At 36.1% G+C, this 24,964-nt stretch overlaps 1 protein-coding gene, 1 long non-coding RNA gene and 1 pseudogene across 3 annotated transcripts; 1 reads left to right on the top strand and 2 right to left on the bottom strand.

Annotated features, from left to right (window-relative positions):
- The first annotated feature begins 7,022 nt into the window (after positions 1-7,022).
- LOC147392085 (Transducin/WD40 repeat-like superfamily protein) lies at positions 7,023-14,192 on the top strand. 2 transcript variants are annotated; one of them, XM_086458587.1, is made up of 5 exons: positions 7,023-7,250; positions 9,022-9,353; positions 10,182-10,346; positions 10,915-11,399; positions 12,693-14,192. In XM_086458587.1, the coding sequence occupies exons 2-5, from the start codon at positions 9,062-9,064 to the stop codon at positions 13,062-13,064; spliced, it is 1,314 nt and encodes a 437-aa protein (XP_086314713.1). In that variant the 5' UTR covers positions 7,023-7,250; positions 9,022-9,061; the 3' UTR covers positions 13,065-14,192. The 2 variants fall into 2 exon arrangements, with proteins under 2 accessions (XP_086314713.1, XP_086314712.1); XM_086458586.1 differs by having other exon boundaries at positions 7,024-7,250; positions 9,041-9,353.
- Positions 9,168-10,028, bottom strand: LOC147392086 (uncharacterized). Its single transcript, XR_015182847.1, has 2 exons — positions 9,857-10,028; positions 9,168-9,819 (listed from the first exon to the last, which is right to left on the bottom strand). It is a non-coding gene; the product is annotated as an uncharacterized LOC147392086 (long non-coding RNA).
- Positions 14,193-17,659: 3,467 nt separating the features above from the next.
- On the bottom strand, positions 17,660-17,768 carry LOC147392084 (U6 spliceosomal RNA; annotated as a pseudogene).
- Between the last annotated feature and the right edge of the window lie 7,196 nt (positions 17,769-24,964).

Below are 24,964 nucleotides of genomic sequence, written 5' to 3'. Positions count from 1 at the left end.
TAATTAGCTATATTGGGATACCCCAAATATATAATTTTCACATGAAATCTACATAAAAATTAGTTTATATTAGCTCTTCTTCTGGTACTCTACACCTAATTAAGATTCATTTCTATTGGTCTTTTATGTAAATCCTAGCTGGGTTATTCTAAGCTAACCAATAAGATTGAACAAAAATATACTGTTTGACAGTTATCCTAGTAAAAATCCATTTGAGTAGGAAAAAAAAAATAGAAATCCAATGATTTAAAAAATGCTTGAATCCAATATTGACTGAAGCCGTTAATTATTCTAACTTTTCGTGTATAACAAGTTGACAGCTGGACACATTCAGAAGCTCAGTGGGTTTGTAAATGTTTTTACAAACCTTCGAGACAAGGACTGAAAGATTGACAATGTATATCACTCTCTGTTGGACACTAAATAATCAAATATAGAAATAGAAAAAGGAAGGAAATGCACCTCTTAATCTAGGAACCCACCTTGCAAATGCAACATGGATGATAAATTGGAGATCTAATGAGGTTATACCACGTGGATCATTTCTAGGGTGACTCACAGTTGCACTACGTGACATTATTGTCTCATCATAATTAATAGACCACACTGAGAAATCATTTTTCATCAACTGGTTTGGACTTTAGTGTTGTATTTGGATTGAGAGAAATGAAGCTAAGAGAAGAGAGGAGAAAATAAATGAGTTTCTCTTCATTTCTTTTGTTTGTATTGTTAAGTGGGGAGAGAAGAGAAAAGAATTGGAGAGGAGATGAGAGAAGAAAAAGTGTGTTTTTTTCTTCTTTAAAAATGGAGAGAAGAGGAGAGAAATGGAGAGAACCCCTTTTAAAATATTTTATAATTCCAACTCTGCCACTAGATCTTTTAAGATATTTTAAAATTCAAAAGTTGACCCAAGTTCTCTCCTGTAAATCCAAACATGATGGAGAGAAATTGAATTTCTTTTCTATTCTCTTCTCTTAATGAGTTTCTCTTCTCTCCACTTCTCTCAACTTCTCTCAATCCAAGCATAACCCTAGTAAGATAGAGATGAGGGATGGATCGGACCTACTGTATTTCCTTTCTCTATTATCATCATTGCAACTTCAATATGCGTGTCTCAAAGTTGGTTTCGTTTGAATTTGTTTATACTTTCACACTATGAAGTCAAGCTCACATGGATATCATTTGAGAAGATCCAATTGACCAATGAATCAGAATAATCAAGTTTGGATTCGGCAGGAGTATAGTGTTGATTTGGATAAGTTGGAAAAAAATTCATAAAGAATTTGGAAAATTTCCAGAATTCTCATATAAATGGTGTTTTTAGATTTCTTCTCAAAACCCATTTTCTTAATCTCCCTGAAAACCTTATCTTGTTCTTGGGACTTGGAAGGTCAATGAAGATTAAGTTTTGAGGTTAAAGGTAAAATTTTCACTCTACTCAGATTAATTGATAAGCTCTCCATTAATTTGTTGATTTAATCAGCCAATCTCTTATTCATTTAACTTTGAAAAAATTCAATATTGTGACTGTGCTACGATTTATCCACACCTTTGGGAGTGTACTTACCAAATTTTGCTATAACCTATATATATGTTTAATTATTATACTCAGTGCTAACTAGATTTGAACCCATGTCTTTGTTATAATCACCCAAAGACTTTACCAACTAAGTTCATTAGTGTGAGCAATAGTCCCACATCGTCTGAGTATCATGACCTTCGGTTATATATAAACCTGAGGCAATCTTTACCTTATAAGCCAGTTCTGAGAGGATGAGTTAGGCCCATGGGTTTTTATATGGTATTAGAGAGGGTAACCACAAGGATGTAGGAGACACATTACACGTGAGAGGGAGTGTGAGCGATAGTCCCACGTCGCTTGGGTATCATGACCTTGGGCAATATATAAATCTGGGGCAATCCTCACCTTATAATAAGCCGGTCTCTACCTTGTATCATGTGAGATTGACCTAGATCTTTTCTTCTATTGGTAAGTGAGATGGGTTTTCTTAGGGACTTAATCGAGACAGACAGCATGACCTAAGTACTTAACTCTTTATATAATATTCAATATTACTTGGGGTCCAATAACTACAATCCAAAAGAAAGTCACAAGGTTTAACTGCTCTTGGAACTCAGTGGATAGAAAATATATTTGATGAATATGGCAGCTAATCATCTTTAGTAAAATTTATATTTGTTATTTATGCAGCTACATTTTTATTTTTATTTTTTGTTCGAGTTTTGTCGTGAAATAAGGAAGACCAAATCATCATAGGAGTGTTGATCCCACGACTTAGGTTCAAATGTTGTCCAAATCATGCAGGTTTCTATCTCTTGTGCCAATAGTTGATTTCTCTATTGTTATTTATTATATTTTATTGCTATTTGTTGAGATGTCAAGTTAATTAAGATCTTTCTCATCTCCCATCAGTGGACAACATAAATCTTGGGTTTCTTGATTACCTGTTTTGTTTCATCTCATACATCACTAGCTTTTTTAGACCTTTGGGGATCCATGCATGCACTATTATTGCTTATGGATGACTCTCGGTCGTATAAAAATTGACTTATTTTCTCACCAAGTGAAGGGTGTGAAAGTACATTGTATTTTACAGATGGGTGGCGTTCGGAGGCCCTCAAGAGAGCCAAACATTTTTTCAATGTATGAGTTCGTAAAGATCATCCTCACCGAAATCAACCCATTCCGAAATTTCTAACCCCATCAAAAGTGGTTTACAAAAATTGAATGATCCACAATTCTTCAATTTCCGAAACTGATTTTTGGTGAGGATGATCTCTTCATCGTAGAGATCATCCTCACAAAAAATCAGCTCATTCTTAAGCTTCTAACCCATGTTTTGAAAAATATTTGACACAATATTTAGCTTTCTTTAGGCCTCCGAACACTCCCCTTTACAGATTAATGTGGGAATTATTTTGGTTGTACATTCTAATTAGGGTATAGGGAGGAGGGAGTCTTGATCTTTTTTTATAATCGTTACTTCGAATTTTAAAGAAAATAAAATTAATAATAAGGGTCCTGATCTGATTTGTATGCAATATGAACCTTGACCCAAACCAAAAAAACCCAAATAGATTGAATAGGGGTAGTGTGGATATTTTTTGTATGGGTATTTTGGGTGAGGGGAGTAGGATATAAAAAACATAGAAAAGTCTTTTCATCCATTTTTCGTGTGTAGCGGTTAGAGATCTCGAGGGCTGTAAACTGCTTTAGAATATAGAGATTTGATCCAGATCTCATTCGGAGAGTAGCCACACTACTAAAACACGTAAATTTTGTGTTTGCGTGTGACCATTTTTCTTTGTTGCTTCTCTTCTTCGTCATTTTAGATTAAATTGTATAGATTATTTTTTTCTCCTCTCCTTCTACCCCTAGAGGGTACAATTTTGAATTAAGAGAGAATATTTTTCTTCTCTATGAATCATACTATGTTGTGTTGGTACTCTTTTCTAACAATCTGTTTAAGATCTTTGGAGACACTTCAACTTCAGAGCTTTTAGTAGAATCACATTAATGTTTTGGGCTTGAAAGTTTGGGAGGACTACGAGCGATGGCATTGAAGTTTGAACATTTTCCCAAGAGAAGAGATCTTAAAATGTATGCTAACTGGGCCTGAATTTAGGATTCCCCCAAGAGATGGGTTACTTAGCTTAAAAGAGTGTGCCACGTGGCATTTTGGGAAGGGTGATGATATTTAAATAATGGATGATGCTGTTGTGATCTTTGATAATATTGATATGACTAATGATAAAATGACTCACTAAAATATGTGTGATATGTATGTGGTTGGCGTGGCAAGTGTATAGAACTGTAGATCTTTTCTTTGTGTATCCCAAAGATAAAGATCTATGGTTCTGTGCACATGCCACGTCAACCATGCATAGACCGAGTATGTTTTTTTGAGTCAGTTTATCAAGACTCTATTGATTGTGGAATATTCTTTTGGAACTATTGGTCTTAATGGTGATCTTCGGTAACTGGATTTGATCATTTTCATGGAATGTGAAGCCCATTGGTTAACAACGTTAGGTTTTAAGCCAATGAAAAAACATCTCAAGCCCAATTGTAGACATCAACAATCGTGGAGTGGGCATTGTTGCGGATCTGGCCCAAGCATGTTGGCTCAGAAGGCTCTCTAGACTAGGCTATATCAATGGATCAGATCAGACCCAAAATGGATTCGACCACTACAAAGAGACACCAATCAGGTTTGATTAAAGTGTGCTGGACGTCCAAGAGGTGTGTTAAATGTTCATATGATGGTATGCAAAAGAGAGGGTCAATTAGCCAACTCCCTGGTGTACAAGATCTAAACTTTGTATATGATAGACCATCTAGGGCTGTCAAGGGGTGGGCTTGGCCATATCCAGCCTTAAAGAGATGGGATGAAAATTAGTCCAGCCCTAAACCTTTATTTGGTTTGATTGATCAAGTTCTTGTCCAATCCAAACAAGTCCAAACTAGGATTGGGCTTTGCATTAAGTTGGATAAAATCTATATAATAAAACACAACGATGAGTCCCATTCTAAGAATAGTTGTGGAGTATAAATGTTGAACTCCAATTACAGTGGATTGGGATTGCACCACACCACTTTACTACTTTTCTTCTCCACCCCGTTCAACTTCAATTATGGTCCTTCAAACCCTCCCTCCCATTCCTAAAAAACAATTACCACCTTAACTGTTATAATTTTGTAAGGTATAAAGATTGAGACAATAGAGTGAAGTCTATACAATCCCATTTTATTGTTTTTCCTCTTCTCCCTTTGAACTTTATTTTCTTTCCTCTCCATTTTTTCAATAATACGTCTCTAACTTTACTATATTTACTCTTTTACCCTTTTAACCTAAAGAGGATGCCCTTTTTGTAGGTCAGGGCCCGAGCAACCTCTAGTTGATTAATAAGATAAAATAAACTAAGGGATCATCTAGTTGCACACCACTCATTGCCAATTGCACTCCAAAAATAATTAAAAAAATATTGTACTTCTTATTTTCTTGTTCTTCCTCAACTATGTCCAAAAAAATTATTGCTAATTCAATTATTTTTGTAGAAATTTTTTTTTTTTTTTTTTTTCATTTCGGAACCATGTTTACAAAATTACGTTTTCTTGAAATGCACAATAATTAGAAAATCAGTGCCTTAATTAAGTTGGAGCCAAAGAGAACACGAACAACATCAATCACAAAATATGATCAAAATAAAGCACAAACAAAGAATACAAAATTACAAGTTAAAATAAAGCTTAAACCTTAAAAGGTCAAGTCTTGGAGTGTGAACAATAGGTTAAAATAGAGGTTACAAATACGAAAAAAATAAAATAAAGTATATTTTTAAGGTTGATGTGCAACCAACAATTAGTGGTGACTTGTCAGTCCCTAAACTTAAATATATATTTTTGTTTAATTGGTTTTGAATTGTTCTCATATTTTTGTTCTTTGGAACCGAAGAAAGTGTAGTATTTTGGAGAAAATATCTAATGGATAACATTATATACTACAAATATAAAATCCCAAAATATACTCTAGTAGTGCCCAAGTCTTACTTGTCCTATTAATTTTTTAGAGCTGCTATTGGCACCCCAACTAATATATAAACCACTGGTTGATAATAAGTAAAAGTTGGTGTGCCAATAGAAACTCTTTCTATTTTAGGATTGGGTGAATCTCCCTTTTGTGTGCTAAATATGACAAAATTCTGAGTTTGGTACACCAGTCATTTTTATTCTTAAAACATGCATTCGTCATTTTTATAACCAACTTGTGAGTTCGTTACTTTTAATAGCTAGCTACAAATTCATAAGTATACTAGAGAATTCATTGATTATAAAAGTGATGAATTCACTTGAAATGCATTTTTTGGGAATTAAAATGAACAATGTATCGGAATTAGCATTTGGACAAAAGAAGTGCACGTTTTGAGAAAAATCCCAACATGCATTCGTCATTTTTATAACCTGTGAACTAGTGAGTTCATCACTTTTGATAATTACAAATTCGTAGATATACCAACAAATTTATTGATTATAAAAGTGTGATGAAATCACTCGAAATGCATGTTTTGGGAATTAAAATGTACAGTATACCAAATTAGGAATTTTGTCATATTCAACATAGGAAATAGAGATTCATCCCTTTTGTAATGTTTGAATGGTTTGTTTTGATGTTTAATTTTTTTTTTTTTTTTGGGGGGGGGGGGGGGTTAATATTTTAAGAAATTGGGGTGTAATAAGTAAGAGTTGGGGTGCAAATAGCAGCTCTCTAATTTTTCCCTTCAGGTGGGCCGGGTCGGCCTTGCAAGTTGTTGGGCTTTATCATCAGCCCTATATATTTGAGATACTGGCATTTTCAAAACGATAACATACCTTTGACCCTGGTCTTCTAAGTAAATGATTGAAATTACCCTACCTTTAGTTTAATCCCTCAAAAAAAGATAAACCTAAAGAATTGAAGAGTTGGAATTATTAGAAGAAAAAGAAAACTGCTGCCAAATAAATTGAAATTTTTACTCCTAAAAATTGAAGAGGCTGAAGACTACCGAGCTTTGGAGTAAAATCAAGGGTTTTTAGCAAGTGATGGCAGTTGAGGATTTTTTTTTGTGTCGTGATTTTCTCTGACTTTGAGTATTTTCACTCGGTCTGACGTGACAAGAGCATAGAACTATTGATCATTTTTTGTCGACACTCTTTGAGATACAGAAGAAAAAAAATCAACGATTCTGTGTCTTTGCCACGTAGACCAAGTGAAAATACACTAGTGCCAAATCTTTTTTACTCCCACAATTTTCCTTACAATCCCTAATTTATCAAATTATGGCATGAACTAGTGAGTCAGTGGCATGTTCATAGAACCGTAGATTTTTTGTCTTGGGATACACAACTACAAATATTTATGGAGATATACAATTGTATATCCCAAGGCAAAAATCTATGATTGGTCTTTTCTTTTAGTTATGAGTTAGAAAATCATTACACTAGTTGTAGGAGCGTGTAATTAGTTTGAAAAATGTAGACGATCTCAAGTATTCACCAAATCCGGAGGGGTATGTTGAAATTCTATTACCACACCAATTCTTAAATTTACAGCCCAAATAGATTTGAAGAGGAACCAAATTTCCTCCAGGCTCGTCTTCTTTAGGGTTCTTGATGTGGAGTTGTTACCGAAGCCTGTTACAGTCGAGTCATCGTTGCCCGAGTCATCTTCACCTCTTAATGTTGATGCTCTGTGAGTTTCTTCTCCGTTATTTATTTATATTTTCATTAATGAATCTGTAAGCATTATAATATATATTTTTTTCTTTAATTTTTTGAGGGTTTTGATACCAAAATGGGATTTTTTGGTTTCTGTTGAGAAAATTCATTTACTAATTTTGTTCATCATTAATCGAATTTATATTCATCAAAAGAAAAAAAAAATTTCATTTACTAATTTAAACCATTTTGGAGGAGACGGGAATGTGAAATAAAATCACTAAGGTGGTCTTGATATGCAAAACTTTACTCCACCGGTGGTCAGGTTGGTTTTGCCCCTCGGATAGGGTTTTGTACATGGAATTGATAGTATGGGGCACTATATTTCGTTTGGGTTCATGAACACAGTCACTTGGGTTTAAACCAGAAATCTTTAGAAGAACACATGAACATATGCAACATATTTTGTTCCCTTTGTAAGTTTTTGAGTGCGTGACACAGTCCTTATATTTGTTTTTGTTGATCTGTATGTGCTAGGAAGCTCACAAATTTAAATACCTAGATGCCTTGAAAATTAAAAACTACAAAAAAAAAAAACTCGAATATAATAGTTGAGTTAGTTAGGTATTCATATGGTTTAAAATATCGGAATAAATCGGTATCGGCCCAGACCTATACTAAATATTGACCTCAAAACATTTAATGTATCGGGTTTGTATCAGAATGTATTGGCCGATACTGTAATGATTTTTTCATTTGAAACATTTAATCGATACGATATTTTAAACCATGGGTATTCGTATATTCCTTAGGAAGTGCAGTCCTAGATTATGTTGAGTAGAAGTGTTTTGAACTTTAGAAAGTTTTATTTTAAGTCTTAATCTTGAACCAGAGTTGAGAATTATCCTAACAGTATGGGCATTGATGTTGACATTCTTGTTCTTCTTATTAACAATGGTCATAACATGGACTTTGATCTGGTGACTTACGAAGTCAACGTGAGTCCCATCCTTGATGGTGGCAATTCCATTCACGAAGCTGACTACCTGAAACTGCCCATTACTGACACTAAAACATATCTTCCAACTTCTGTTAACTTTCTCTGTAATCCCCGTGAGAGAATTGGGCTTGGATTTGGAGGTGGACTAGAGGTAGAGATTGATGTAATCAAGCTATGACTTCACATCCAACTAAACCTTCATCATCTTGCCATGTCATCCCACTCATATGGGATTGGGTTACTGGTCTCTGTGGCTTGGCTGGCATAGCGAAGGGGATGAACAGAAGAATCATCTTCAAGGTGGTTTGTGTTGACTTTAGCTAAGTTGGTCTTAAATGAAAACTCCACCCTACTCTCACCTTCCTTGCACTTGTTTATAGTGGCCTTAGCTTTCATTTCCATGTTATTCGACAATACTTGTTTAGTATGGTTGTCCAAGTTTTAGTTGTATATCAGTTTATTTTGGATGATTTTTTGGGATTTTTTCTTCTTCTTCTTCTTTTCATGTTTATATTTTTAACTAGCCCCGGAAAATAATTTATTCAATGGGACAAGCACGTTATGATAATTGATTTCAACACTTTAAATTATTTCATTGCTGAGGAAAAACCAAGTCACTAGTTGAGGAGTGATTTCATTTCACATGTACAAATTAAATGATAATCAAAATTTTTAATTCTATTTAAAATCTAAGTCAATTCATTGCTGAATGCATGTGCTGAGCAATGACCAAATCACTAGTTTATGGGTGATTTTGTCTTTTCAGACATAAGTTAAATGCAACCTAATAACCTTTAATTTAAAGGAATTTTCTTCCTTTTCAGAGACTTCCCCACTTTTTGGCTATGGATCTTCTATACAATGCTTACGCAACTGCTTCTGATGAAGATGAAGGTGAAGATGAGAAGAAGCTTGTAAGACAAGCTCCAATGAAGCGATTCAAGTTGGAAAATCCTTCTCCTTCTCAACAGGCCAATCCTTCACCACGAATTTGTCCCAACTATTGCTCTTCAAATCAGAAAACAGAACCTTTGATACCAGGGAGATATCTCTCAAAGAGAGAGCGAGCGATCTTAGGAACATCGTCTTCAACGGTTTCTAATTCGACCCTGCCTTCCATGGTCATCACATCACCTGGTTTCATTTTTCTTATCCTTCTCTGTCTTATAATTTTAATTAGTTTCTACTATTTAAGTGATCATTTGAGAAAAAAATAAAATAGAAGTGTATTTATTTAGCGTTTCAAATTTCTTGTAGTTTGAACTGAAATCAGGGTTTAATCTATTTTACTCTGTTTAGTTCTTGCTCTAGGTAGAATGGAACCACTAATTTTTACCATTTATTTCATGCTCTCTGTGTATAATAAGTGGTAAATAGATTTTACTCTGTACCCTGAACATACACATCTTGGGATGATTATCTTTGTTGGCCGTTCTAACCACTCTTGACACATACCAAGTCTTCAGATCTGCAATGCCCTAAATTTGATCGTAATTGTTGGTCACTTGTATTACAATGCTGGAATGAAACGATTTTCGAAGAGAGAAGAGATGGATAAGAAATCCATTCGTGTCTAGGGACTTGAAACATCCTGCATTCTTGCCTTCAAGACTTGTCATGCTCAGGCTTTCCATAAGTACCATACTTTTAACGCTTAGTACAATAAAGACTCGTATTACATAAACAATAACAATGTTGGTAATGCACTTAGTAGCATTGTCTTGTTCTCATAAAATTGACAAGTTATTTTCAATTACACATTAAATTTTAGTAGCCAGACCTAAATCTTTGGAATAAGGCTTTGGTGATGATGACGATGCACATTAAATAGAGTGAATTGTTTATGCATCTTTTTATAATTTGGCTTAATTCAGGGTTATTCGCACTTATCTTGTTTGATTTTCAATTCTCAATTATTACTGAATATGCTTGTTTGTTTTCGTGAGATGTTTTGTTCTTGTTCAGTGGTGGGAAGTATTTCAGAGTCTGATATACGTCGTGATATTGCATCCTCTTTGAGGTGTCGAGCAAAGAGCATTGTGCAGATTGGTAGGATTCCAGAAAGGTTGTCCACAGTTCTAAATAGCCACACAAAGGCTGTCAATGCTGTACAGTGGTCACCATCTCACGGTGAGAATTCTTTGTTATAGACAATAATACTTTGAGTTATTAATTTTACTTTTAATTAAAAAGCATGCTCATCATGTTTTATGCTGTTTAAGCACCATGCCCCATGCTTTCACTTTTAATAGCATTAGTCAAGCTCACCAAAGCATCTGTAAGTACTGGTGATTGGCAACATATTCAATAATATCAGACTAAAAAAAGGTAATCTAAAAAATAATGATTGAGGAATGGTTCTTGTAAGATCTATGATCGAAACAACAGATATGTAAAGTAAATCAGATTGCAAAACTTTTAGTTAGAACATATTTTTCAAACGTTCTAATCATAACTTCAATTTTTTTTTGTTGAGGACACTATTGATCTCACCTTTTATGTACCCATTTTTCATTTAATATAGAGGGTTCCAAGTGTTTTTTTTGTTTAATCAAATTCCTAAAATTTCAATGCACAATTCCTATCATTTTCTCTGATTTCCATTATTTCCAAAATTATTTCCATTTCAAAATATACACAAAAATACAAAATTTAAAAACTTGCTTGCCCTTTATGTTAATTAAACTTACTCTTGCAGCCCATCTTCTTGCTTCTGCTGGAATGGATCATACTGTCTGTATATGGAATGTATGGAGCATAGGTCAGAAGAAGGCACGTGTTTTCAACTATCACAATGCAGCAGTTAAAGATGTGAGGTGGTCCCATCATGGGTTGTCTTTACTTTCTTGTGGATACGATTGCTCATCAAGGTTAATTGATGTTGAGAAAGGAATACAAACACAGCTTTTCAAAGAGGATCAAGTTGTGGGGGTCATAAAGTTCCATCCAGAAAATTCTGACCTCTTCCTTTCTGGAGGGTCGAAGGGTCTTCTCAGACTATGGGATATAAGAGTTGGCAAAGTGGTACAAGATTACATGCGAAATCTTGGCCCAATCCTAGACGTTGAATTCAGTGTTGATGCCAAACATTTCATCTCTTCCAGTGATGTCTCCAAAGGCAATGTCAGCGAAAATTCTATTATTGTTTGGGATGTCTTGCGACAAGTACCTCTGTCTAATCAGGTACAAGAACTCAACCATGATTCACTTTAGACCTTTATTACATCATCAAATAATGGTTCCGCTTGCTAGAAAATTACAGATATACTTGTGGATATAAAATTTATTATCCTTTTTAATGTTCTATTTTACTCTTTATGATAGATTTGGATGGAGAAATATAATTCATATTGCGGACACCATTATTTGGGATAAGGTATAGATGTGCTGAGATCATCTTTTCGATAAACCTCTAATATTTGACATGAATATTTTGGAAGTAATTGGCAGGTAACATCTGATAATGGGGCACTTGTACTGAAAAAGACTAAGCTACCCTTGTTAAAGACAAAGTTACCTTTTTGAACTGATGAGAACAGTGGTCAGTTTTGCATTTACAAGGGAAAAAAATGTCTGTTCAGTGGGAATGCCAAATACCCATTTATCAAAATTCGGTGTGCCCAATCACTTTCTGAATTTCAAATGAATACCAACTCAGGATTTTTTTTTAGTGGTTTCAAAGTTGATTTGGTTTAACTAACATAGAGGGTTGTAGGAGCTTGAGGAGTTGTAACTCGGGTTACTCAAAAAAATTTTATGTTGTCTTCTAAGTTGTAATGTAAGCTGTTTCTTGTAAATTGCAATTTATACGTGGATAACTGACCAATGATTTTTTTTGGAATAAAAAAAATTATTAGTTTCTTTGCTTTTACCGTTTATTTGGTCCGGGCCTAGTTTGTAACTTGATGATCTGATCTTAAAACAAAGAATACAATGGGAATAAAATGGCAAAATGATCAGATTACAGGTAGATCCTACATCCTGGTCCAAAGTGAGAGTGGGCCTCAAAGCTTTTCCACGCAAATTGGATTAAATCTTCATTGATTTTAAAATGAAGTTACAATGCTTATTTATGGAGGAATACCTAATCGAAATAATGGATATGTGAATAGATTGATCATAATTGAATGGGAATCTCTTTTTCAAATCTTTCAAAGTGGAATCCTCTTGGCTATCCATTATTGATTGTGGTCTTTATGATGCCCTACTCCCTTCTGAGAGCTGCTGACACATGTTATCTTAGTCAGGTTATACCGATCCATGTTCATCTTATACACAACAGCCTCCATTACTACAATGTAGTTCAATCGGTGCTCTTAATTTATTATTTTTGTCTTATTTGTTTATTTATTTATTTTTTATCTTTACCTTAATATGTTTGGCTGGAAGATAGACACTCGTAGTGGTAGAAATATATCCTGATAATGATATTGTTATACATTCGGTAGAGCTCATGTGTTCCTCTGTTTGTATCAGGTTTATGTGGAAGCTTATACATGCCCATGTATTCGGTATCACCCATTTAATCCATTTTTTGTTGCACAGTCAAATGGGAACTACATTGCGGTCTTCTCGTCCACTCCTCCTTTCAGGCTAGACAAATACAAAAGGTACGAGAAGCACGGAGTATCTGGGTTCCCCATCAAGTGCAGTTTCAGCTTGGATGGGGAAAAACTTGCTTCGGGCTCCTCTGATGGATGTATATACTTTTATAGCTATAGGTCCTCTGAGCTTCTAAGGAAAATAAAAGCATATGAGCAGGCATGCATAGATGTTGCTTTCCATCCTCGACTCCCAAACGTGATTGCTTCATGCAGTTGGAATGGAGAGGTTTCAGTATTTGAGTGAGAATTACTCTCTCTCTCTTTCTCTCTCTTAGTGAATTTGAACATTTCACCAAAATGCCGAGTTTCAACTTTAGCACCCTTTTTTTTAGTTGTTGAATTTGAACATTTCAACAAGATGCCAAGCTTCATCATTTTGGAGGGGTGCTCATATATATATATATATATATATATATAGGGACATGTTTGGGGACATCTAAAATAGACAACTTTTTACACAACCACCCGAATGTTCATTTTTTCAATGTTTTCTACACCTCCAGATGACATTGGATCTTGTAAAATGGATGGTACCTGAGAGAGAGAAAAATAGTTGTCACTTGTGGATGCCTCCCGAATGCAACCCCTATACATATAAAGGTTCAAATTCGGCAGCCAACAGTTGTCCTATATCGGTTAAAAGTTTCAGATTGGGCTGATTTATTTGAGGATGATCTCTATGGTAAGATCATTCTAAAAAAAAATAAAAATCAGCCCATTCTACTTCTATTCCCATCAAAATTGGTAAACAAATTATCGGTAAAATTCAACGGTCCACAATTTCTTCAATTTGTAGACCACTTTTGATGGGGTTGGAAATTTCACATTGGGCTGAATTTTTTTGTGAAGATCTCATCACAAAAAGTCAGTCCAATCTGAAACTTTTAACTCATATAGGACAATTTTAGCTCTCAACATTGGCTCCCTAATGTTGGCTGCTGAAACTGGTGCTGTCTCACTCTCTCTCTCTCTCACACACACACACACACACATACACATACACGCATGCAAATTACAGTTATGGGTTGTTTCATTGTCCCAAAGATTTGTGGTTTCCTAAACGAATCCTATTCCTCCATTCCATTAAGTCTATGCCAATTCTTCTGTTATTGAGAGTTCATGTAGGTAGCTTCATAAGCTTGCCATTGATGAATTTCCCCATGTAAATTATGCGTTGCAACTTAATTTAATATGGTTCATGGAAATTCAAAGATTATGGGTGTCCATGAAACAGGGAGAAATGTCTGCAAGAATAGTTCATCACATAATGATCAGTATATGGTATGAAATGGCCCAATAAGGCTAACTTATGTGATGGCAACACAAGCCCAAACCTCGAATTATAATTATCTCATTTTTTTTGTTTGGGCTATCTATTTAGTCCTTATGGATTACCTAGTAGTGTTTTTATCAATTGTGATGGGCTTGCTTTAAAGAGGGCCTGTAGGCCCTTGAATTTTGTTCCAGAGAACATTTTTTAACTCTATTTACCAATACATGATTTTGAAATTATTATATATTTATAGAGATAATGTAAACGTTATTCATTAAATAATCTTTCCATCATATATGTAGAGATTACATAGTTTTTACCAAGTGTCTTATATTGAAATGAATATATTTCAAACTTTTGTATTTTAAAATCTTTGGTCATGAGCTTATGAATAAATTTGTGTGTAGGCTTCAAGCCCATTGTGAATATGGTCAACTCCAATTATTAATCGGAAATACTCAAAAAATAGAGATGGGTGGGTTTTACCAGTGCCGAGTTCACCAAATTTTATTATTGATTTCGACATTTTAAAAAATTATCAGATTCATCAAGAAAAATTGGTGAACTCGACAGTTAATAACATTGGTGAGCTTGACAATAAATAAAAATTGGTGAGTTCGACAACAAAAATGTTGACCTTGACAATAAATAAAAGTAGTGAGTTTGCAGTTAATGATAAACCATTAAGAAAAAAAAAGGTTTTCTTAAATGAACTATCTAGAAACCACCCGAAACTTAGGCACCATTTAGAAAAAAAAATCCCTCAGCCATGGTCTTTTAAGTAATTTTCCCTTTTAAAAATGATAGAATTAAAATATTCATAAGTTAGTGGAGGTTAAATAATATGCCACATGGCGAAAAAAGAAAATGTGGAACTAGGTAATGTTCAAAACTCCTGGAGTACAGAATCCACACAAAGTCATTAATCTCCACAAACTTGAAGGGTCAGATCCCATTTAGCAGCAGCTACCTATCACACCGACGCCTAGGTACTCCTAACCTACGCCTAGGTCCGATCAAATTCTCTTTTTTTTTTTTTTTTTTTTATTTGATTAATTTTTCTCTTACATACAAATATACAATATTGTACACAACTCGCGAGTCGACTCTAACAAATCAAAAAAGATATATTAAATTTATAAATAATTAAAAAATATTTTAAAATATAGTTTTCATTCTCCACTGGAACATTATATTGTTGAACAACTAAGTCACATTGTTGACCCGACTCAGAGAATTTTCGAGCTGACTTCACCAATTTAACAAAATTAATTTGATCATTTGGCAAGTTGACTTGTGAAGTTGATTCCATCATGTTTAGGATCAAGTTTTCTCAAAATCCAATAGTGTCAAATCGACTTAGTTGACTTTTAAATTGACTCAACTGAGTTTTAAAACTATACTTCATAAATGGCACAAAGAGATTAGAAGAAGCTTATCAACCTTACCAATTCCTTTTTACTTTTTCTTTTTTATCTTTTTTTTTTTTTTTTTCTTTCACTTAAACTTTAATGTCATGTCCAAGGTCAATTTCTTTTTTTCCTCTTTTTCACTTCAATGTCTTGTGCATAAGTCAATAATAATCATTTTCTTTCTTTCTTTCCTTCTTTTATTACACCATTTTCAAATAAGATGATTAAATTCTCCATAACCCAAGTTATCATTATAAGCTACTTCATTATAGGGAGCATGAGATGTATATAAAATTGGTGGGTGAAAGAGAGAGGGAGAGAAATATAGGGAGCATGAGAGATATATAATATTGGAGTTGGAGAGAGAGAGATAGAGTTATGTGTGTGTGCCATGACATGATTCATGTGTGAGGATTCACATTGTAGTTAAGTGAATCCTCTCACTTTCTCTCATGAGATTGATAGAGAGGGGGGGACAAAAGAATACTACACAAAGACACAATCATATCCCCTCTTGCTTTCCTCATTGGAAGGAAGACACAACACGCCTCCACCCTTTTACATGCATTTCCAAGGGGGACCCAATACCTATTCCCAAACCCTAACTTTCAACAACACATCAAACACACATTACACACCAACACAAAACCCATACAAATGCAACCTCCAACTCCCCCCCACCCCCTCCAAGTCAAAATAATCCAAAAAGAAAAACATGCCCATATGCCCATATTCCCTACCACTATCTAAGCAAGCCAGCGGTTCTTCCATAGGACTATGGTCCCACACATCCTCTTAACTGTTTGTATTGGAAGATGTGCTCATCCCTAACCTCATTTAAAGCAAGGACACAGTTATGAAATCTTTTGCCTATGTTTTTTCTCAACTTCTACATAAATGTGCTCCCCACCTTACATGGTCCCATGCCTCTTCCCACATTTTTCATTAGTTGACTCGACTCGAAAGTTTGCCAAGTCAATTATCTTGATTGAATTTTGAGTTGACTCAATCATAAAACTTGTTGATCTAACTCATTGATTAAAGCTAGCAAGTAAACTTGGAAATGCACTGAGTCATTTATTTTAAATAATCAAATTGTTATTTCTTTGAAAATCAAAATATAAATATAAATCTTAATTTTAGATTTACTAAAAACTATTTAATATTTTTTTTTGGTGGGTAAGCAGATTTGAACCCACATCCTCCAAATTGCGTTACATTATATCAACTAAGTTATGGGTCAAGTCTCCTGTAATTAGGTCAAAGAGGTTGAATGGACTATCGAAAACTTCAAAGGAAAGTCGATTATTCAAAGGGTGAAGCAAATGACTATTTGTGCATTTATATACCACATTTGGAGGGAGCGTTGCAATAAAATTTATCAAAATAAATGCTTTGATCCGAAGTTGATTATTTGTAAGATTGTTGAAGATATTTGGATCAACTTTGAAGAATTGCTAGAAGACATTGAAGACTCTGAATTGAATCTTGCCTTCACTCATGCTTGGGGTCTTCAGGCTAGCTTTATCCATAAGCCGAGTAGGTATTGCTCTTGGCCTAAATCAGATCAAGGACTTTGGACCATTAACTCTGATAATTCCTTCTCCACGAGTAGAGGAAGGTTTGAAGCAATTATTAAAAACAGTGAAGGAGAAGTTTTTGACGATTATTGTTGGATGTGAAGCTCTAATCTCTGTCAATTCCCATGAGCTTCGGGGCATTCTCTATGATTAGTAATCTCTAAACAATGCTATAAGATTCAAATCCAATCTGATTCCTTGCTCACTATCCAAATCCTGAAGGGTAGGTGGAGCTCCTTGTAGAGTGTACTTCATGTGGTTCTTCCTATAAGGAACTTGTTTGACAGATTCAACGAAGTATCCTTCACCCATGTCTTTAGAGAGGTCAATAGGACTGTTGACATGCTTGCTTCTTATCACAATAGTTTAAGTTGTACTGAATTAGATTGTGAGTTGCTCTCTAACGACCTTGTCTATATTATTTATCAAGATGCTTCTGGTGTCCTGATTTTTCAATTGTAGTTGGTTTGGGTCTACCATAACCTTGTTGACCTTTCAACAAAAAAAAAAAAAAAAGCTATGGGTTCAAGTCCAAATCATTTGATTAGCACGAAAAAAGTCCAAATTAGTAATTAAAAGTTAGAAAATCGGATCACTAATTTATGTGCCATCCTTGCGTAGTGGCCATGCCAATTTGCTATGTTTCACTCAAATTTTGTTAGATGCCTTTGTACTTCGAAGAGATGAAAATGTACAAATTAGAGACGTCTAAAACACATCTCTCACGTGGGAGCCGAGTTTTCTAACCAAATATTTACAATTGTAATGAGAGAAGGTTACATAGAAGTGGTTCGACACCAACATTTGGATCTCAAAAATGCCCCCACCTTAACTTTTGAACTTAATATAATCAAGGTCATTTTGGTAAAACTCGAGAAAATTACAATTGCAAGTCATTAAAATAACGTTGGTTAGTTTCTAAAATTATAAAAATATCATTTTTGCTATGTAATCTTCAAAACCACCGTTCAATTAATACTTTAAATTACAAATAGGCCCTTCGGATACATGTGTGTGTACACATGCCATCTTCTAGTAAACTATAATGTATTTTTTAATGTTTTAATAAATATAATATACATTATTTGACTCACACAAGTACACTTGTGAGTCATTAAGTTTGACTCGACTCAATGGTGAGCCGAGTTTTTGAATCTAAAAACCAGAGAAATATATCAATATGTATCCCACCCTATTTTCAAAAGAAAATGGAAAGTTGATAAGGAATAAAAAAAGCCAAGAAAATCGATTAGGAAAGTAGGCTGAAGAGTGCCCCCCCACCCTATCTCTCCATATGACTGCAATCATCTTCTAAAGGAGAATTATACTTTGCGCGTACTTTGTGGTCAAGCGGATGTTCGCTCATTGGGTCCCATTTGTTATCCGAACCAGCGACATGAAAGGATGGGCAGAAAGGTCTCTCTCTTTCTCTTGGATTGGCTATGAACTCCATTGGTCCAAAGCACTAAGACATTAGTGTTTAATTAGGGAGACAAAAAGCACTCAAAAAATGGGAATATTAGCTTGTGCTTAGTGACGAAGAATTGTGGCTTTGGAATCACAAAATCTCATTGTCAACTTTTTAATTATTATTAATTTTTTTTAATTTTATCCAGCATATCATGTTGTCAACTTTAAATTAATCTTGTCTTCTCCTACATCAACAAACAATAATCAAGGTTTGGTTCTCCCCCTAAGTGTCGACAAACCCATGTCGATGGCGCCACACAAATGATTTGTGGGCGTTACCTATTACCCATTTGATTGGTTCTTATTTCTTGTACCTCAGAAGCTAAAAATCTAAATCTAATAATTTGGGAGAGAACTAATTGGTTTTTTGTTAAATGTTGTATTCCTACTATGGGTAGATTAGATGAACTTTTTAGTCGGCATAGGCTACCATAATGTCATATACAATGAACTAATGCTGGTATTTTTATTTTATTTTAGCTACATTGTAGTTTGTTTGACAGACATGAAGAAACATAAATGTTATCTAAATTTAAACAAGTAAAGACTTCAAGTGATAATTATCTCTTAAAAAGTTGTAGAATAGTTTTGATTGACCTTCGATTTTTCTACTTAACTTTGAAAGGTTAGCCAGCTTGAGCAACTTGGAACAAGACTTCACAAAATGACTACAAGAGATGTTAATTTGTAAACTAATTAAAGGTTTTGATGGAAAATAAACTTTATTGAGAAATGAACAACAATATAACCATTCTTAAGAGTTGGGGAATTTCCTAAAAAGGTATAAATTTGTTTTGTGAAATTCTCATTTTAGCTCACTATATATTTTGATTCAGAAAATGGAAAACCTACCGTTTTAGAGGGGAAAAAAAAGGTTACTGTTTTATAAAATTGTAAATATTTTTTCCACTTTAATTTTAGTAAATGAGTAAAAAAGTTATCTTCATAAAATAGTGAAGGAAAATGCTGAAGTAACATTGCAATTGACATTGTTTCACGCATTGTTGATGTGGATGTGTGTATAGAAGCATAAATGCTTTTCATCGAGATACGAGTGAGAAGCATCTATGGTTATGTGCACATCAATGTGTGAAACTATCTCAATTTCACTGTTACCCTAGCATGACTAAATAGTAAAATTTCTACACTTACCCAAAATATTTTAAATAAAAAAATGATAGAAGTATCAAAATTAAAAAATAATAGTGTGTTGAAATAGGAATTTCGCTATTTTCAATGCAAGTTTTGATAATAGAGGGTGACATAAATCCAAATTTGAGGAATCCAATCTAATATTTTGATTGATCCTACTCAATATCACATCATCTTACTAGATATAATGAACTAAGTAATAGGATATCTCCGGATTATTCTTGATTATTCTTGACTTACTAGATTAATCATGTAATCTTCTAGATTAGGATAGTTGAGACTTTCTAGATTATTCTTATAATATTCTAGATTAAGATAGTTGTGACTTTCTAGAATATTCTTACAAACTTCTAGAATAGGATAATTGAGACTTTCTAGATTATTCTTGTAATACCTATAAATATCCTATTGGGGCATTTGTAATAACCATTTAAGAATTCTCAATCAAATAAGATCCTTACATGGTATCAGAGCCTCAAGGCTAACGCCACCCATTTCTTAACGCTAGCCGATCACACCTCCACCACAAAAAAATTTCTTTCTAAGTCATGGCCTCCACTCCAACCACACCGTCATCTACCACCCCCCACCCCACCGTTATTAATCCTCTAGACAACACCACACACCTCATTGCTATTAATGTTTCGGCACAAGCACCTCTAAAACTCACATCCACAAATTACACCGCATGGAGGCTCCAATTTCAAACGCTTCTCATCGGCTACGACTTACTCGGATTTATTGATGGAACAAAGCCATGTCCACCTTCCACCATCATGCAAAACGGTGTCTCATCACCCAATCCAGATTATCTCTTATGGATCCGTCAAGACCAACTCTTGCTCAACGCCATTATCGGTTCTCTCACACCGTCACTAATCCCATTCATTGCTACTGCAAAAACATCCTATGATGCTTGGACGACTCTTTCCAACACCTATGCTAAGCCGACTCGCGGTCGCATTCTCGGTCTCAAGAGTCGCCTCACCAACCCCGTCAAAGGTACTCAGTCTATCACTGAGTATATGCAAGATATCAAAACCACTGTTGATGCATTAGCCCTTATGAACGTCTCGGTTGATTCTGAAGATCTCGTCATAAAAATTCTTAATGGCCTTGACGAGAACTATAAAGAACTCTCTAACGCTATTCAAGCACGAGAAACATCCATCTCTTTCGATGAGCTACATGAGAAACTGCTCAACCATGAAGCACAACTGGCGGTCAAAACAGATTCATCTTCTCCTATCCCTGCCACAGCTTTCCCTGCTACTCGGTCTTCCCCACAGAGTTATGCTTCATCACCCCAACCATCGCGTGGTCTTCCCCGCTCCTTTAACCAACCTCGCGGTCAGTCAGCCCGATCGTCACATGTCTCCTTGACATCTCGGCCTTCATTTCCCGTCAACAATCAAGGACAACGCCCGTATCTCGGTCGCTGCCAGTTGTGTGAACAACACGGCCATTCCGCAAAACGCTGTTCCTTTTTCAAGCATATTCCATGGACTCCCACTGTCCAACAGTCACGTCCCCGGCCTCGTCCAGCCTATATGCCACCAAGTGCTCACACGGCCACTCATCCATCAGCTTCGTCAACACCATCTGAATGGATCTTAGACTCGGGCGCCTCTCATCACGTCTCTACTGATCTTGCGAACCTTTCGCTTCACTCTCCTTATGATGGTTTTGATGACATTGTCATTGGTAATGGGAAAGGCCTGGTCATCACTCATATTGGCTCCCTAAATCTACCCACTTCATCCTCATTATCCTTCCCAAATACTCTTTGTGTTTCAACTATGACAAAAAATCTTATCTCTGTCTCACAATTATGTAACACTAACAATGTTGTTGTTGTCTTTTCCATGTCTGGCTTTCAGGTGAAGGATCGTCAAACGGGGGCCCTTCTTCTCCAAGGACCACATAAGGACGGAGTTTATTATTGGCCGGTCACGATGGGCTCGTCAGCTCCACCACGTGCTCTCTTGTCTGTCCCTCACTCCCTGTCTTTGTGGCATTCCCGTCTTGGTCACCCATCCCACAAAATTATTCGTCATTTAGCCTCATCTAACGTCTTTTCTTTATCTTCCCGTCTTCTATCAAACTTTTCTTGTAATTCTTGCAAAATTAATAAAAGTCACAAGCTTCCATTTTATGAATCTACCCTTTCATCTTCAACACCCCTTGAATTAATTTTTTCTGATGTGTGGTCTTCTCCTATTCTCTCCGTTGATGGATTTAAGTACTATGTTGTTTTTGTTGACCACTTTACTAAGTACATATGGTTATATCCTCTAAGACGAAAAGCAGATGTTCTTGAAACCTTTGTCAAATTTAAGTCTCTTGTGGAAAACTACTTCAAAACTAAAATAGTTACCTTATACACAGACAACGGGGGGGAATATATTGCACTCCATTCCTTTCTTGCATCTAGTGGGATTACACATCTCACAACACCTCCACATACTCTCGAACACAATGGCTTTTCAGAACGTCGACACCGTCATATTGTCGATACCGGTCTCACTCTCCTCCATCATGCGTCCATCCCCCTTACTTTTTGGCCCTTTGCTTTTGCCACAGCTACCTACCTCATTAACCGCATGCCTAAAACCAATCTCTCCATGATGTCTTCATTTGAAAAATTGTTTGGTCATTCCCCTAATTTTCAAAAGCTTCGTGTCTTTGGCTGTCAGTGTTACCCATGGTTGCGTCCGTATACCGCTCATAAATTGGAACCTCGATCTCGTGCTTGTGTCTTTCTAGGCTACTCTTTAACACAAAGTGCATATATCTGCTATGATCAATCTTCTTCCAAAATATTTACTTCTCGTCATGTTGAGTTCGTCGAAGACGTTTTTCCATTTTCCATACCCGTCTCATCTGTCCCACCCTCGAGTCCTTCGTCATCTTCTTCTCTTTTCTTTGAAGCCCCGTCTACCTCACGTGGTGGTGCGGCCAGTTCGTCTCTCTTGCTCAATGATGAACCCTCATCCTCGGTCTCGCTCACGGCCTCCAATGATGATTCCTCACCATCGAGCTCTTCCTTTGTCTCTCCCATTCCCCCTATCACTTCCACCTTGCCCAGACCCGTCTCCAATAGCCACCCTATGCTCACCCGCTCCAAAAATAACATTCACAAGCCGAACCCCAAGTATTGCCTTATCTCTTCCCATCCACCTACTGACTTTGAGCCCACAAGTGTAACTCAAGCCCTTGCTAATCCACGATGGCGCTCTGCTATGTCCACTGAGTTTGATGCCCTCCTTCGGAATGGTACGTGGGATCTTGTTCCTTCTAGTGGCTCGCAAAATATAGTTGGTTGTAAATGGGTGTTTCGAATCAAGCGCAATCCTGATGGATCTATTGACAAATACAAAGCTCGCCTTGTTGCCAAAGGTTTTCACCAACGACCCGGCATTGATTACTATGACACTTTCAGTCCGGTTGTTAAGCCCACTACTGTTCGTCTTATTCTGAGTCTGGCACTGTCACGCAGTTGGGCTCTTCGGCAACTTGACGTCAATAATGCTTTCCTTCATGGTCATCTTGATGAAGAGGTCTATATGGCACAACCACCTGGCTTTATTGATGCCAATTTTCCCTCTTATGTTTGCAAACTAAAGAAAGCCATCTACGGTCTTAAGCAAGCACCTCGGGCGTGGTATCAAGAACTTCGTAGCTTTTTGCTTCAATTGGGCTTTGTTCATGCCCAGTCGGACACGTCTCTCTTTGTGTTCAACCACAATGGTCTCACTGCTTACTTCCTGGTGTATGTTGATGACTTAATTATCACGGGTAGCGATACTATTTTTGTTTCTCGTGTCATTGATCAGTTGGCTGCCCGGTTCTCTATCAAAGACTTGGGATCGTTATCTTACTTTCTCGGTATCGAAGTTCTCTCGCACAAAAACTCATGCTTCCTTTCCCAACGGAAGTACATTGTGGACTTACTTACACGACACAACATGCTCTTTTCTAAACCGGTTCAGACACCTCTTGCAGTTGGTACTATACTTTCACTTTATGATGGCTCTCCCCCCACGGATGCCACTATGTATCGACAGGTTATTGGAAGTCTTCAGTACCTGCTTGTCACGCGCCCAGACATTGCCTTCGCAGTTAACAAACTCTCACAATTTATGCATGCACCGTCTGAACGTCATTGGGGTGCTGCCAAGCGTCTACTCCGCTATCTAAACGGTACTCGTGATCTTGGACTTCGCCTTCGTGCCAGCTCTTCTCTGTCCCTTCACTGTTTCACCGATGCTGACTGGGTGGGGAATTTTGATGATCGCACATCTACAGGGGCCTATGTTCTCTTTCTTGGTCCTAATCCCATCTCGTGGAGCTCGAAGAAGCAGCGCTCTGTCGCCCGCTCCTCTACTGAAGCTGAGTACAGAGCAATTGCCTCTGCTGCATCGGAAGTTCAGTGGGTTAGGTCTCTACTTGCTGAACTTGGGGTCTCACTCCCCTCGCCACCAGTTATTTACAGTGATAACATTGGTGCAACGTACCTTTGTGCTAATCCCATTTTTCACTCTCGCATGAAGCACATCTCCATTGATTATCATTTTGTCCGGGATCTTGTTCAACGCTCTATGCTTCGCGTGTCCCATGTTTCTTCCACTGATCAGCTTGCCGACGCTCTTACAAAGCCTCTTTCTCGGACTCGACTACGTGACTTAGTTTTCAAGATTGGTGTCTCCTCTGGATCACCATCTTGAGGGGGCCTAATAGGATATCTCCGGATTATTCTTGACTTACTAGATTAATCATGTAATCTTCTAGATTAGGATAGTTGAGACTTTCTAGATTATTCTTATAATATTCTAGATTAAGATAGTTGTGACTTTCTAGAATATTCTTACAAACTTCTAGAATAGGATAATTGAGACTTTCTAGATTATTCTTGTAATACCTATAAATATTCTATTGGGGCATTTGTAATAACCATCTAAGAATTCTCAATCAAATAAGATCCTTACACTAAGTACTTACATGCGCAGAATTTCTGCCTCAATATTGTCCTAACTTCTATTTGGGAGAACTTATCGCTCTTATTATTACTTATTTTTTTATTTTTTATTTTTGACTAAGCAAAAAAGATTATATAAAAAGATGAAAAATGTATGGTTTAATACAAGAGGCATACCACAAGGTTGCAAATTTGCCAACCAACAGAAGACACGACAAATTGCCAACATATGTCTTCTTACATTAATGGATAAGTCCAACATATTTTTTTTCTTTTTGC

The sequence above is a fragment of the Akebia trifoliata genome, chromosome 11 (genome assembly GCF_017979445.1).
Source record: "Akebia trifoliata isolate Shusen 1 chromosome 11, ASM1797944v1, whole genome shotgun sequence".
Lineage (NCBI taxonomy): Eukaryota > Viridiplantae > Streptophyta > Magnoliopsida > Ranunculales > Lardizabalaceae > Akebia > Akebia trifoliata.
The sequence above is the reverse complement of the archived record's forward strand: the minus strand, read 5'-3'. Positions and strand labels throughout refer to the sequence as shown.